Source organism: Neovison vison, chromosome 12 (assembly GCF_020171115.1).
Source record: "Neovison vison isolate M4711 chromosome 12, ASM_NN_V1, whole genome shotgun sequence".
NCBI lineage: Eukaryota > Metazoa > Chordata > Mammalia > Carnivora > Mustelidae > Neogale > Neogale vison.
In genome coordinates this window covers 119441300-119455449 of record NC_058102.1, presented here as the reverse complement: position 1 = coordinate 119455449, position 14150 = coordinate 119441300, and the positions used below count along the sequence as shown (strand labels likewise).

At 39.7% G+C, this 14150-nt stretch overlaps 1 protein-coding gene across 2 annotated transcripts in view; it reads left to right on the top strand.

Annotated features, from left to right (window-relative positions):
• Positions 1 to 3437: 3437 nt before the first annotated feature.
• The window catches only part of UPF2 (UPF2 regulator of nonsense mediated mRNA decay), a 109078-nt gene continuing 98365 nt past the window's right edge, over positions 3438 to 14150 (top strand). For both annotated transcript variants that reach the window (XM_044228898.1, XM_044228899.1), the window contains exons 1-3: positions 3438 to 3555; positions 8994 to 9373; positions 12639 to 13418. In XM_044228898.1, the coding sequence (XP_044084833.1) occupies positions 9012 to 9373; positions 12639 to 13418 (1142 nt within the window). In that variant the 5' untranslated portion in view covers positions 3438 to 3555; positions 8994 to 9011. The remainder of the gene's footprint in view (positions 3556 to 8993; positions 9374 to 12638; positions 13419 to 14150) is intronic.

Genomic DNA, 14150 nt, shown 5'->3' with positions numbered 1-14150 from the left:
CTCTCCCTTTCTCTCTTTCTCAAATAATTAAATATTTTTTAAAAAGATTTTATTATTTTAAATCTTTATTATCTTTAAATTTTTTTTAAAAAGATTTTATTATCTTTAATAAAATCTTAGAGACAGAGAGAGAGAGAGAGAGAGAGGAGGCCGGTGCGGGGGCAGGGACAGCAGGAGAGGAAGAGAATCTCAAGCACACTCCAAGCTCCCCATGGAGCCCAACACCTGGGCTACATCTCACAATCCTGAGATCAGAACCTGAGCCCAAACCAAGAGCTGGATGCTTAACCGACTGAGCCACCCAGGCGCCCCTCAAAGGCACTCTTTCTGCTTGTGCTTCAGATTCTATTCCTTCTCACCACCGCAAGGATTTTGCTCATTGTTACCTTTTTTCTTTCCCCCTGCATCATTAATATTTACCCCGCTACTGGATTATGCCTAGGAGTATACTTCCTCTATATCTCTCATTAAAAATACAAAAAGACGGGGCACCTGGGTGGCTCAGTGGGTTACTTCTGCCTTCGGCTCAGGTCATGATCCCAGGGTCCTGGGATCCAGCCCCACATCGGGCTCTCTGCTCAGTGGGGAGCCTGCTTCCCCCTCTCTCTGTCTCTGCCTGCCTCTCTGCCTACTTGTGATTTCTGTCTGTGAAATAAATAAATAAAATCTTTAAAAAAAAACACAAAAAGATACAAACAAAACAAAAAAGACACAAATCTAGCTTAAATTAGTCAAACTAGACATCAGCTTCTAAAAGATGGAGGTAGATTTATTTAAGATACAGCACACATTCAGCAGGGCACAGGCAATTCATATCACATGAGCCCTGTTTTTTTTTTTTAATTTAAGATTTATCCTGCCCTGAAATTGTAATTGCTTTCTCTTGCCTTTGCTTTCTAATGCGAAGCAGCATTGTAACTGGGTTTTAAATGGAAAACAGTATCATGTAAATGATATGTATATCCGTTTTTTCATTCAGTGTAGTTCTGTCAACTGAAGCAGGCAAAGAGGAAAAGGCTTTTTTTAGAATTTCCTCAAATAATGAAATATCTAGATAGACACTTAAAAACTAATTATAATATAGTTACAGCAAATAGTGAAGTTTGAATTATCAGAATGCAAAAATGATGATTTCTTCAGAGAATTGTATTTCTTCCAGTTAGACATTGCAAATGGTATCCTCACACCAGAAAGCGTTGGTGGCTTTTGACATTTTTCTTTGGAAGAAAGACAATGGGGAGCATTTTCAGTCTATGAAAAAGGCTAGGCATTAAGGCAGTGGGATACATCAGAAAAAGGTTGGGTTTTTGGAGTTGGACTTGTGTGTAATAGTATGTTTACTAGTTTTGTGATATTGAATTAATCTTTCTGTGACTCAGTTTCTATAAAATGGGGTTGTAATACCTATAGGATTATGATGATTATTAATTAAATAAGAAATTTAAAATAAGCAGGTCAATAAAAATGCTCTCCTTTTGATCCCTGTATTCACATGATTTCCTTTTAATACTTCATAAAAGGTAAAGACTGACTTGGATAGGCATATTTATTCATTAACAGAATAGAGGTAAATTTTCTTAAGGTAGGCAGAGAAAATGAGAAAAACTTTTCGAAAGAACAGCAGTGGCCATCTCCACTATGGTGGTTTGGGGCAGTTCTCTTCTGTTATGTTGTTTTTTTGAAGTAGGACTTGAATTTTTAAGGCAGGACTTGAATTCACAATAGTGAAATCTAGACCTGAGTTGATATCAAGAACGAAATGTTTAACTGACTGAGCCACCCAGGTGCCTCCCTCCTACTCATTAATCAGTGGTATAGAATAGCACCATATCTTTCCCTTTCACTACCCTTTAAATGATTGGCCTATTAGCAATGTTTTGGGGGAAAAAAAATCTAAGTACAGTAAACATCAACACTCAATTTGTGAAGGCGATTTGCCTACTACTAATAACTTTAAAGCGAACCAGTGAATAGAGGTAAATGGGCAAAAGCTGAATGCAAATGAATCTAGATCCGGCTCATGTATTTGAGGTTGGTAGCCGCTCATTTTGCGCGCTTCTGTATCAGGTGAGGCGCCACATGTCAAGCAAGAATCAAGACCAGTTTTGCACCCTTGTTCCTTTGGCTCCCGACCAGTCAAAACCAACCAGTATGAACACCCAGTGAGATCATGTTAGCAGATTCAAACACTGGTTTGATAAAAATCGGAGGCCAGATACAAAGAGGGGATATACAATTTAAGAGCAGTTAAGTTGTGTGGATAAACGAACACCCATTTTAAAAAGTTGACGTGGGGGGCGCCTGGGTGGCTCAGTGGATTAAGCCACTGCCTTCGGCTCGGGTCATGATCCCAGGGTCCTGGGATCAAGCCCCGCATCGGGCTCTCTGCTCTGTGGGAAGCCTGCTTCCTTCTCTCTCTCTGCCTGCCTCTCGCCAACTTCTGATCTCTGTCAAATAAATAAAATAAATCTTAAAAAAAAAAAAAAGTTGACTTGGTTTCGCATTTGGAAGAAATGACAAGACCAGCCAATTTTTTAGACGAGTAATTACATTCAGTAACTCAGATCATTCCATTTTAATTTTTTAAAAATTTGCTTGCTAGGACAGGGTACTTTCTAAGAAAGGTTGAGAAAAACCTCTGTTCTTCACTCTGGGTTGTTTTTATGTCGAACACCCAAAAAGTGTTTCTGGAAATTCCCCCACGGGACTTTCGTAGTCTTTCTAGGGCACTCTTAAATCTAGACCCATTCCCAACCAACTTTTACTTTTCCCACCAGCCATATTCTTTAGCTTCTCCGGTTTCCAACTTCCTAAATCTTCAACCTCACCCCTTAAATTAGTCCAATCAAACTTTCCCTTCTTAGACCTCTTCCTTACGTTCGCTCCAGGAAACTCCCCTGAGAATCACGTGGCCAAATTTGTCCTTAATGGCGCTCCGTAATTCTCCTAGGGTTCCACCGCCCTTCCTTACCTCCTGTTAGCTCCGCCCCACCCCATTCTAGGCCGCCCCCCCCCCCCGCCAAGTGCCTGCGCCTGCGCATCTACAATTCAGGCGCTTTCCCTTTCCTGGCGACCAATCCACTTCCTGCCTCCGGTCCTTGGAACACTCCTCCCCTCCGCTGGGGACCTCACTTGATATGCTGGTTGTGGCTGCCCTGTTCATTGCCTGCCTGAAAAACTGGCTCCTCTTCTCCGGTGGACAATTTGAACAAGTCTCTATCTGCATCGCACCTGTCTGAGCCTTTGCTCGCGATCCGCCACTTCGGGGTTAAACTAAGGGCATCGATATGCCGGGGGCAGGGAGACCCGGACAGTTTTCGATCAGGCAAGCGTCCGAACAGCTTCCTTCTTTCCTCCTCCCTCCGCCCCGCCCCCACCCGCAGCCCGGCCGCGCTGGTGAGTGGCGGGCGGGAGGGCCGGCGGGCGGAGGGAGGAGGGGGAGCTGAGGGAAGGCGGGCCCTCGGCTGCGAGATAGGTGGGGGGAGGGGAGGGGAGAGCCCGAGTGCTGGAGTTGGTGCTGGGAAACCCGGGGCTAATGTTGACAACAGGCTCGAGGTGAGTCCCGGGGAACCTCCTTCCCCTCCGCTCCAACGATCGGGAGGAAGCGGGTCCGGGGGGCACCGGCCTGGACTCCTACTCCCTGAGGGACCCAAGAGGCGACTCCGCACCCCAGCGCTCCGGGGGCGGCGAGCAGTAGACGGACCGCAGCTCCGGCGTCGTCCTCCTCAGACCCCTCTCCCGGAGACTCCCATCAACGCGGGCGCCCCCGGCCCGGGGCAGACATGAGGGGCAGTCGAGGGGGTGTCTGCCCCACATGCCCGCCCTGGGCCTCGGGGCTGAAGGCGGGCAGCCTGCTGTGGCGGGGTGAAGATGTTTGGGGGTGTGGAGTAGAGCGAGGGGAGGTTGGGGAAAGCTCTTCGGGAGCCGGGAGGGAAGCGAGGGCGAGGAAGTGGGGAGGGTGCGTTGAGTGGGAGGATGTGGAGTAGGGAGACCAGCATGAGAGTCTCGGTCTCGGGTGGTGAGGGAGTGTGGGGTGAGAAGTTAAGGTTGGGGCGAGGATGGTCAACGAAGGTGACCGTAGGTACTCGTAAGAAGGGGAGTTGTGGCGGGGAAGCGTGTGGGGTATGGGAATGTGCAGCAGGAGCAGGGGTTTGTGGGAGATACGTGTGGAGGGGAAGGGGTTTCGGTGTTTGGGAAGGGTGAGCATGGGTTATTTGGTTTACTTCTTTTTAGTTCCATAGGCTGAGGGTTCTTTGCTTTGCCTTCGCCTTCATCCCATAGCTCCTAGTATTTACTCTCGTTGGTACTTTTGAACTGAGGAGATCATCACAGGGTATTTGGTTGTCAAGTTGACCAGACAGAGCCAGCTTATGAGTTTGGGGTACACACTGAGCCGGGCCATCAGCTCTTCTGCTCTTTTAGGATTTGTATGTAGTAATGCATCAGACCAAAGTAAAACGATCACTCACCCTTATCGTTTATCGTAGTTTTTAGGTGTTTATAAAAATTGTACAACTCATCAAGAAAACCAGCTTTGAACTCTGGTGAAATTTATAAAAACTTTGAACGAGTCCTTGATATTAAGGACTTTTTATAAAGCCAGACACTGGGAGATAAAGCCCTTGTGCAGTTAGGGCTTAGGACATTTTGAATAACACAGAATTAAAAGGTGAAACAGCATTGTCTTTCTCTGGACTATTTTCAGAGCAGTCTGATTGTGATTTCATACATAGCCCATATGGTACTTTGCTAGAGGACTATCTCTAAAAGGGAAACACCCTTACTCTGCACTCTGTCCCCTGGTACACTCCCTGGGTACCTGTTTTGCTAATAAAGTAGTTCTACTTTCTTTTGGACATTCAGAGTATGTTTAGAAAACCAAATAAAATATACAGCCCAAAGGCCAGGGCACTACTTGCGGAGCTAGGAAGGTGGTTTTAAAACATGGCTTCCTTTTAAGGACTGGCTGTAATTGTATTGAGTAATTTGTAAGAACTAAAAAAGATTACTAATATTAATCTTGATTATTTTGAGATGAAATCTATTTATAATTTAAGTTTTTACTTGAAAAACATTTTGAAATAGTTTAGTTTAAATATTTGGGTGTTTATTAAAGCATGAATTATCAAAATAATTTAAAGAAATATTAGCATTTCACTAAACAGTTTAATTGACAGTACAAATGCATACGGATCTAAATTAGTTTGTTGGTATATTTTGTTTGGCTTTTAAAATCTTGAGTCAGGGTATATAGTGGAGAAGAGCACTGGACAGTGAGTCTTGACACAGCCATTAAACTAGTGTGATTGGGCAGGTCACGCCTCTGCTGCCATGTCTATGTAAAAACTGAGAATTGGAGTAAAGTCTGGTGGTCCTAATTCTAAAAAAAAAAATCTCATCCAATGAACTTTTCAGTGTTCTGTGTGAAAGAATAAACATTTATTGAATGCCTTCTTGATACTACCTTCCATGTTAGTAGATTAAGAATTCTGTAATAGAGGTAGAAGTACCTCCATTTTATCAGTGAATAGACTTAGAAGTGAAGTTTCCCAGTTCCCATAGCTAGCAGGTTGCAGAGTTGGGATGCAAACTTTAAAAGTCTGACTTCAAAGCCTATACTGTTTTCACATGTTGCATCGCTGGTGTTTACATGGGTCTTTACATTTCTGTCACATTTTTTGTCCACTGAAATTTAGTTCAAAGTGTACTTTGGGTACGGATATGCTTTTAATACAAGGATGAAGTGATTTAAAGAAGTTATCAGTATGAAGATTTAAGGGTCTTACTGAGAATCTTTTTTTTTTTTTATGTTCTAGAGCAGAATCAATTCATGAGTGCCTACTACAGTTTGATATAGTAGACACTTAAACATTTATTTTTTTTTTAAGATTTTTTTATTTATTTTACAGAGAAATCACAAGTAGGCAGAGAGGCAGGCGGCGGCGGGGGGAGGAGGGGAAGCAGGTTCCTGAGATCATGAGCTGAAGGCAGAGGCTTAACCCACTGAGCCACCCAGGCGCCCCTAAACATTTATTGAATGAATAAATACTGTAGAGAGTCACAAAAGTTTAGGAGACTCTGTAAAGCTAATACATGATCCTTTATGAATTTGTTAGATTCCAAGTGAATTTAATGTTTTTATAGAACTTAATATCTAAATTATCATCTTGTAAATTTTTAGGCCATTCTTTTTATTTTCTGTAGTTCTTGTATCATTGAAGTATCGCTTGTTGATAAACTTCACTTTAGAAAATACCAACTCTGTATATAAAGAGTATTATTTTTTTTGTGTGTAATGACAAATATCCCTAAGTAAGATTGTATTGTTAACGTTAGGAATTATCTTCTCCTGTATGTTTTAGCTAGGGTCTAACAAAAGTTAAAAGTGTAAAAACTGCTTAGCCATTATCAGGGACTCTTTCAATTTCAGATGCATAATTCTATGATTTGTCAATATCTGTGATCAAGTCTTCCACCTCACAATTTGGTACTCTCAAGGTTCTTAATAACTTTAGCTGAGAGTATGGGTTCCAATTCCAGCTCTGTCACCAGCTGTGGAGGCCTTGGTCAAGTTACTTGGTCAAGTCTCAGTTAACTCATTTATAAAATAGGGAAAATAATACCCACCTCATAAAGATTTTAGTATTAAATGAGATAATGTATGTAAGATGTTTACTGTGGGGTCAGTGAGTGGTAGCTATGAGTATTTTCTTTAAAGTTTGCTTGGTTTAGGGCATGGTTTTTTTCACACTAAAGTTTATTTGAAGCTGCTACTCTTCCCAGATGATACAAATGTTAAGACTGCCTTGCCACACAAGTAAGTAATTATGCCGTTTGGTGTTTTAATGATAGCTTCAACAGGATTAAGAGCTTTTTTTCTTGAGTTCCACCACTGAGGTTAACTGAAGCCTTTGGGCGTCATTGTTAAAATAAATGCACAGAAGGTAGAATGTAGGGGTGCCTGGGTGGCTCAGTCAGTTAAGTGTCTGCCTTCAGCTCAGGTCATGATCCTCGAGTCCTGGGATCAGGCCCCACAAGAGCTCCCTGCTCAGCAGGGAGCCTGCTTCTCCCTCTCCTCCCCATTCTTTCTCTCTCTCTCTCTCTCTCTCAAATAAGTAAATAAAATCTTAAAAAGAAAATAAATGCATAGAATGTGGACCTGGAGGAGAGTCAGAGTAAAGGAGAAAAAGGGAAAGACAGAGGTGGTTGAGAGAAAATAGAGCGTTGCTTGTGCCTCCAAAAATTACTTAAAGGGCTTCTATTGGCCTGGGTTTTCTTTCTGTGATAACATCCTATTGGACTGCTGAAATAAATGTACTGTGTTTATAAAATATTTATTATTGCAAATGTTTTCTTTGCTAACCTAGTTTTTATTGCTGTAACTTAAAATCTGTGTTTGAAAATGATTAAGAATACTGTGTATATTTTTAGCTCTTAATAAAATTAGGAACTTTAAATAGTTCAATTCTGTATTAAATAGAAAGTATTTTGATATTCTCATATACAATTTTCAGATGATGTAGGACTTAAAACATGAAGCACTGTCCATGAGAGAAATTACATTAGAACACTAGTTCTAAGTAGAGAAATTTTTTAGGAAAGAAAAATGCTGAATTTTGCTGAGAATTACAGTTTTTTGTCCCCCAGTTGATTTCCATTTAACTGTATAGAACCTGTACTATCGACCAGTGTTATCCAGTAGAACTTTCTGCTATAATTAAAATGTTGTGTTTCTGCACTGTCTGATGTGGTAGCTGCTAAGACATGTGATGAAATTGAGTGCTTGAAATATGGGTAGTGACTGAAGAACAGCATTTCAAACTCTTAATTAATTTTCATGTAAGTAACCATGTGTAGCTAGTGCACTGTTTTTCAGCTGGTGGTGATTTTGTCCCCAGGCAACATTTGGCAATGTCTGGAGTAGTTTTTGGTTGTCAGAAGTGGGGAGATGACTGACTGGCACCTCCTTAGTAGAGAAGGCAGGGATGCTGCAAACATATAGTGCACAAAATAGTGTCAATATCCTCCCTTCCCCCACCAAAACTCCCAAAGAATTAGCTTGCCTGAAATGGTAGTAGTGCCAAGCCTGAGAAATCCTGAGCTGGTGGCTACTGTATTGGCAGATGTAGACAGAATATACAGATTTTGTGAACATCATTATGTTTATTTATAGATTAACTTTGACTAGTACTAATGAAAAGATTGAAAGTCTAGTGTAATTTGGGATGGTCATGGTTTCTGTATTCGAAAGTTTGATAAGGTTAGAATGATAATGTGAAATCTGCTTTCTGTCATCTATTTTGTCAATTCATTTATAGGAGGCAAGAGCTTATGTTCGAACTTAAAAACTTCTATTCCATGTTGTGTGAAATATGTCACTAGCATCTCCTAATGGATGTGAAATGTTGGGATTAAAACTGATTGAAAATATTCTCAGATACATACTGAACTATTTAATTGAATGTTATGTTTTGTAGTTGCTAATGGTTGAGTTTGGGCAGTGAGTATGTGGAGGTTGGTTATATTGTGCTCTATAATTCTGTGTTTCAGTTTTTCCTTAATAAAAAGTAAAAAAATGGGGCGCCTGGGTGGCTCAGTGGGTTGACCCTCTGCCTTCAGCTCAGGTCATGATCTCAGGGTCCTGGGATCGAGCCCCACATTGGGCTCTCTGCTCGTTGGGGAGCCTGCTTCCCCCCATCTCTCTCTGCCTGCCTCTCTGCCTACTTGTGATCTCTCTTGGTCAAAGAAATAAATAAAATCTTTAAAAAAAAAAGTAAAAAAATACTTAGATGAGGTGTAACTAATAATGATAGAATGTGGAGTGTGACCAAGAAATTCTTTTATCACAGAACTAGTGTTCATTTTGCATGCATTTATTTAATCTTCCACAATAATTTCATTAATATGTTCTGTTTAGAAAACAGTGTCACATTACTAAAAGTCATTGCATCTCCAATAGTACAAAGAATACTGACATTCTTTTACTCTTACAGATTGTTCTGGGTAACATAATGCCAGCTGAGCGTAAAAAGCCAGCAAGTATGGAAGAAAAAGAAACTTTACTAAACAACAAGGAAAAAGACTGCAGTGAAAGGCGGCCAGTGAGCAGCAGGGAGAAACCAAAAGATGAGATCAAGCTTACTGCCAAGAAGGAGGTTATTAAGGTCCCTGAAGATAAAAAGAAGAAAGTGGAAGAAGATAAGAGAAAAAAAGAAGACAAGGACCGAAAGAAAAAAGAAGAAGAAAAGGTGAAGGCAGAGGAAGAATTAAAGAAAAAAGAGGAAGAAGAAAAAAAGAAACATGAAGAGGAAGAGAAAAAGAAGCAAGAAGAGCAGGCAAAACGTCAGCAAGAAGAAGAAGCTGCCCAGTTGAAGTAAGAGCAGTTATTTTATTATTGATATGAGGGAATGGGAAGATTGAAATAGTAGGAAAGCAGTGATTATTTGGAATCCGACTTCTGGGTGCACGTCAATGAGAGTATCTTCCATTACTTGATCTGTTACTTTCAGTGACTAGAGGCATGCTTATGATGCTTTAATTATTTGTATTTTTTTAAAGATTTTATTTATTTATTTGACAGACAGAGATCACCAGCAGGCAGAGAGGCAGGCAGAGGGAGAGGGAAAGCTGGCTCCCCGCTGAGCAGAGAGCTCCACTCGGGGCTCAATCCCACAACCCTGAGATCATGACCTGAGCTGAAGGCAGAGGCTTAACCCACTGAGTCACCCAGGTGCCCCTAATTATTTGTATTAAATAATAGGAATTTTAACATATTTTTTGAGGTGTGGAGTAATCTGGTTTGTTTCTGACTTTTAAAAAAAAGGTTTTTTTTCTGGTCTCTGTCTTATGTTGAAAATCTTCAGTTCTTAATGGGTCTTACTTGCTGAATTCTTAATATGTGCCAGGTACTACAAAATATATCAGCACATATTCTAAAGGCAGCCATAATGATATCGTCGTTTGAAAGATTAATAAAATGAAGTTTGAGGAGATTACAGTAAGCAGTGGAGTTGCTGGGTTTTTTGAACCTCGGTGACTTTAAAAACTTGTCCCTAAAAAGAATTCCATAATGCTTCCCATTCTTATTTTCATCTAAATCTGTTTTTAGGGGCGCCTGGGTGGCTCAGTTGGTTGGACGACTGCCTTCGGCTTAGGTCATGATCCTGGAGTCCCGGGATCGAGTCCCACATCGGGCTTCCAGCTCCATGGGGAGTCAGCTTTTCCCTCTGACCTTCTCCTTGCTCATGTTCTCTCTCACTGTCACTCTCTCAAATAAATAAATAAAATCTTAAAAAAAAAAAAATCTGTTTTTAGGGATGCCTAGCTTAGTTGGTTAAGTGTCTGCCTTTGGCACAGGTCATGGTCCCAGGGTCCTGGGATCGAGCCCCATGTCTGGCTTCCTGCTCAGCAGGGTGTCTGCTTCTCCCTCTGCTTCTCCTCCTGTTCATGCTTGTTGTGCTCATGCACGTGTGTGCTCTTGCTCTCTCTCTCTCTCTCTCTGAAATAAAATCTTTAAAAAAAATATCCATTTTTAACCTTATAAATCTATATAGATAGTATAATGACCTGGAGAAAAACAGTAGTTCTCAGGAAGACTACTAGGATGTAGCATGAGTGACTACTGTTGAGTAGCATGGGCTTTCCCCTTCTTGTGTGTGCGTGCGTGCACACACGTGTGAATTTTCATGGATCTCTAGAACAGCTCAACCACCTATTCTCCTACCAAAGTTCTTTAGCCCTTCTATTTTTAGTGAGGTACTGGAGCCTTATGTATGGAAGGCAGTAGTAGAGGCCAGTTTGGGAATATACAGAGCCATGATTCTTGAGAGTTTCTTGGTTATAATTTACTTAAAAAAAAAATTAAGGAGCTGTGGACCTACACAGAATGAGGTGGGTACAAAATGAGATTGATGTAAATGTGAGTGTTAATACTGGATTTTAAGGCTCATGAAAAAAAGAACGTAATGTATTTCACTGCTTATTTTATTTTAATTACATGTTAAAATTAAACTATTTTAAATTTGTGCTAAAAATGTATTCAAATTAATTATAAAATATTCAGAAGGATATTCAATTTCATTGTGACTTTTGCTCTTCCCTCTACCCTAGTATAGAAAGAGCAAAAAAAAAGCCCACAAAAAAAACCCCCCTCAAAAACCCCACAAACAAACGAATAAAACCAAACCACCAGACTCCCAACTTCTTACTGGGAAAAATCCAGATATGCAAAAAACAGAGTAGCGTAACGAACCGGTCCTCCCAACCCCCCCCAACCATCTATCTACTCAGCATCAACAATTATCCCCTTTTTTCTTGGAGTACTTTAAAGCATTATTATTTCAGTGGTAAATATTTCATTTATGTATCTTAAAGTATTTCTATTGCAGATGAAAATGGACTTACTTAAGGCATATACATGATGAGTTATTCTTTCTTAAAGTGTGCTCTCACTGTTAATCCTTTATTTTGTGTGTAGCTGGGAGACTCCGAGAGATACTCACATGCCCTGTGTTTCCAGTGATGGATGCAACTTCTTGTTAACTTACTGTGGCTTTTAGTTGAAAAGTCATAGAAGGATAGCTCAGGGATGGTTATCTCTGAAAGGTACAAATCTGTTTTTTAGAAATTTATATTTTAAAGTTACATATTTTGGTTGTCAGTAGCCTCAAAGTCAGATTGTCTGTACCTTCCTGCTCCTGCTCAAGTTATTTTACTACTTTTGCAATTTAAACATGTTCCATTTTTAAAAAATTTTTTTTTTTCAGGATAAACTGTTAGCCTTTTTTAAAATTAAAGGAGTTGTATCTTATAATTTTCTTCTGGTTCTTATTCAGATTTTCTTAATTACACTTGAAATTTAAGACCCAAACTGAGAAAGGTACTTTATTAGAGGTTTGGTTTAGCCTGAAAAATATGGAAAAGTGGTACTTAACATATCAAAACATTTTTAATGCATTTTTAAATAAACATTGTTCTTTAAAATATTCTTAGTGGACATATTTCTTTTTCCCTATATTCCCAGTGCTCTTACCTGTTTTAGTTCTTATATCTTTCCCAGGCATATTATTTTGTATTTTTCATTTAGTGCATCATGTGTTTAATCCATTAATTTTTGTAGCTTTATTGAGGTAGAATTGACAAAAGTATTTTATCCATTTAGTTTGCCAGTTGACAGAATGATTTTGCTCTAGTTATTCATAATCATCCACTCTGCAACATTTGGTATTTTCAGTATACTGGGTTCTTACCATCCTAAGTCATTAATAATATGTCTTTAGAAGTTGGAAAAGGGATGCCTGGCTGGTTTAGCTGGTATAGTGTGCAACTTTTGATCTCAGGATTGTGAGTTTGAACCCCATCTGGATGCAGAGATTATTTAAAAACATAATCTTAAAGTTAGGGTACCTGGGTGGCTCAGTTGGTTAAGTGTCCGACTCTTATTTGGTCTTGATTTCAGGGTTGTGAGTTGAAAAAAAATTTTTAAAAAAGGTAGTAAAAGGGCTTTTTGCGTGTTTCATTTCTTTAGGATGCTGATCCTTATATGATTGTGTTTTCATTGTCTTTCACTCTTAGGACATTTGTCAGTGATTTTTCAAAATATACAAGGTATTTTATTTACGTGTTTGTTTTTTATGTAGAGAGAAAGAGGAATCCCTTCAGCTTCATCAGGAAGCCTGGGAACGACATCAGTTAAGGAAGGAACTTCGTAGCAAAAACCAAAATGCTCCAGACAACCGACCAGAGGAAAATTTCTTTAGCCGACTAGACTCAAGTTTGAAGAAAAATACTGCTTTTGTCAAGAAACTAAAAACTATTACGGAACAACAGAGAGACTCCTTGTCTCATGATTTTAATGGCCTAAATTTAAGCAAATACATTGCAGAAGCTGTAGCTTCTATTGTGGAAGCAAAGCTAAAAATATCTGATGTGAACTGTGCTGTGCACTTGTGCTCTCTCTTTCACCAGCGTTATGCCGACTTCGCTCCGTCACTTCTTCAGGTTTGGAAAAAACATTTTGAAGCGAGGAAAGAAGAGAAAACGCCTAACATTACCAAGTTAAGAACTGATTTGCGTTTCATTGCAGAATTGACAATAGTTGGGATTTTCACTGATAAGGAAGGTCTTTCCTTAATCTATGAACAGCTAAAAAATATTATTAATGCTGATCGGGAATCCCATACTCATGTTTCTGTGGTGATTAGTTTTTGTCGACATTGTGGAGATGATATAGCTGGACTTGTGCCACGGAAAGTGAAGAGTGCTGCAGAGAAGTTTAATTTGAGTTTTCCTCCTAGTGAGATAATTAGTCCAGAGAAACAACAACCTTTCCAGAATCTTTTAAAAGAATACTTTACATCTTTGACCAAACACCTGAAAAGGGACCACAGGGAGCTTCAGAATACTGAGAGACAAAACAGGTGATTTTCAAATATTTCTCAGAATTGAGAATTTATTTTGGAGCTCATACTTAAAAATTTCCAAAGTCTTCATTCATGCCACTGAAAGAACTTGTGGAAAGGGCTCATTGCAGGTGATTTCTTAACATTTCCAGGAGAATTTCAAAGTCCCAGTCTAAGTACTCATGTTTAAATGGGAGTCTGTGATAGATTTTATTTATAAATTTGAAAGAAACCTGGCAAGTATATGGTGATTTTTACTTTGTGGATGTGTTTTCTTCCTGTGACTTAAAAAAAAAAACTTGATGTTGAGGGATCAATTTTCTTTTTCTGTTGCTTTAACTTAACCTGCTGTTATTTTTGTGTGTTTTGTTGTGCCCTCTCTATAATAGTTTTGCTTTCATTGTTTTGTATCCTTCTTATTGATGTCACTGTTGATGCTACTACTTCTTAGAAGATGAGTCATTAGAGCAGAAATGAGAAAAAGTACAAGTTAGATGTGAAAAAAATTTTCTTAAATGCTGCTATGTAAAGTGCATTTATAGTAGTCTTTCTCCTGGGAACATCCATTTAAAGTTTCAGGGAATAATGTGTGTGCCTCTGGTAATTAGTGAAGATACCTGATTGAGCTGGCCACCTTTGACTGCTGTGTAGCCTCTGTGTACCTGGAAGGCATCAACAAGTTAGAAGCTGGGAGGCGTCAACAAGTGAGAAGCTGATGTAGTTGGTGGGCAGTAGATCAGTTTTTCTGGA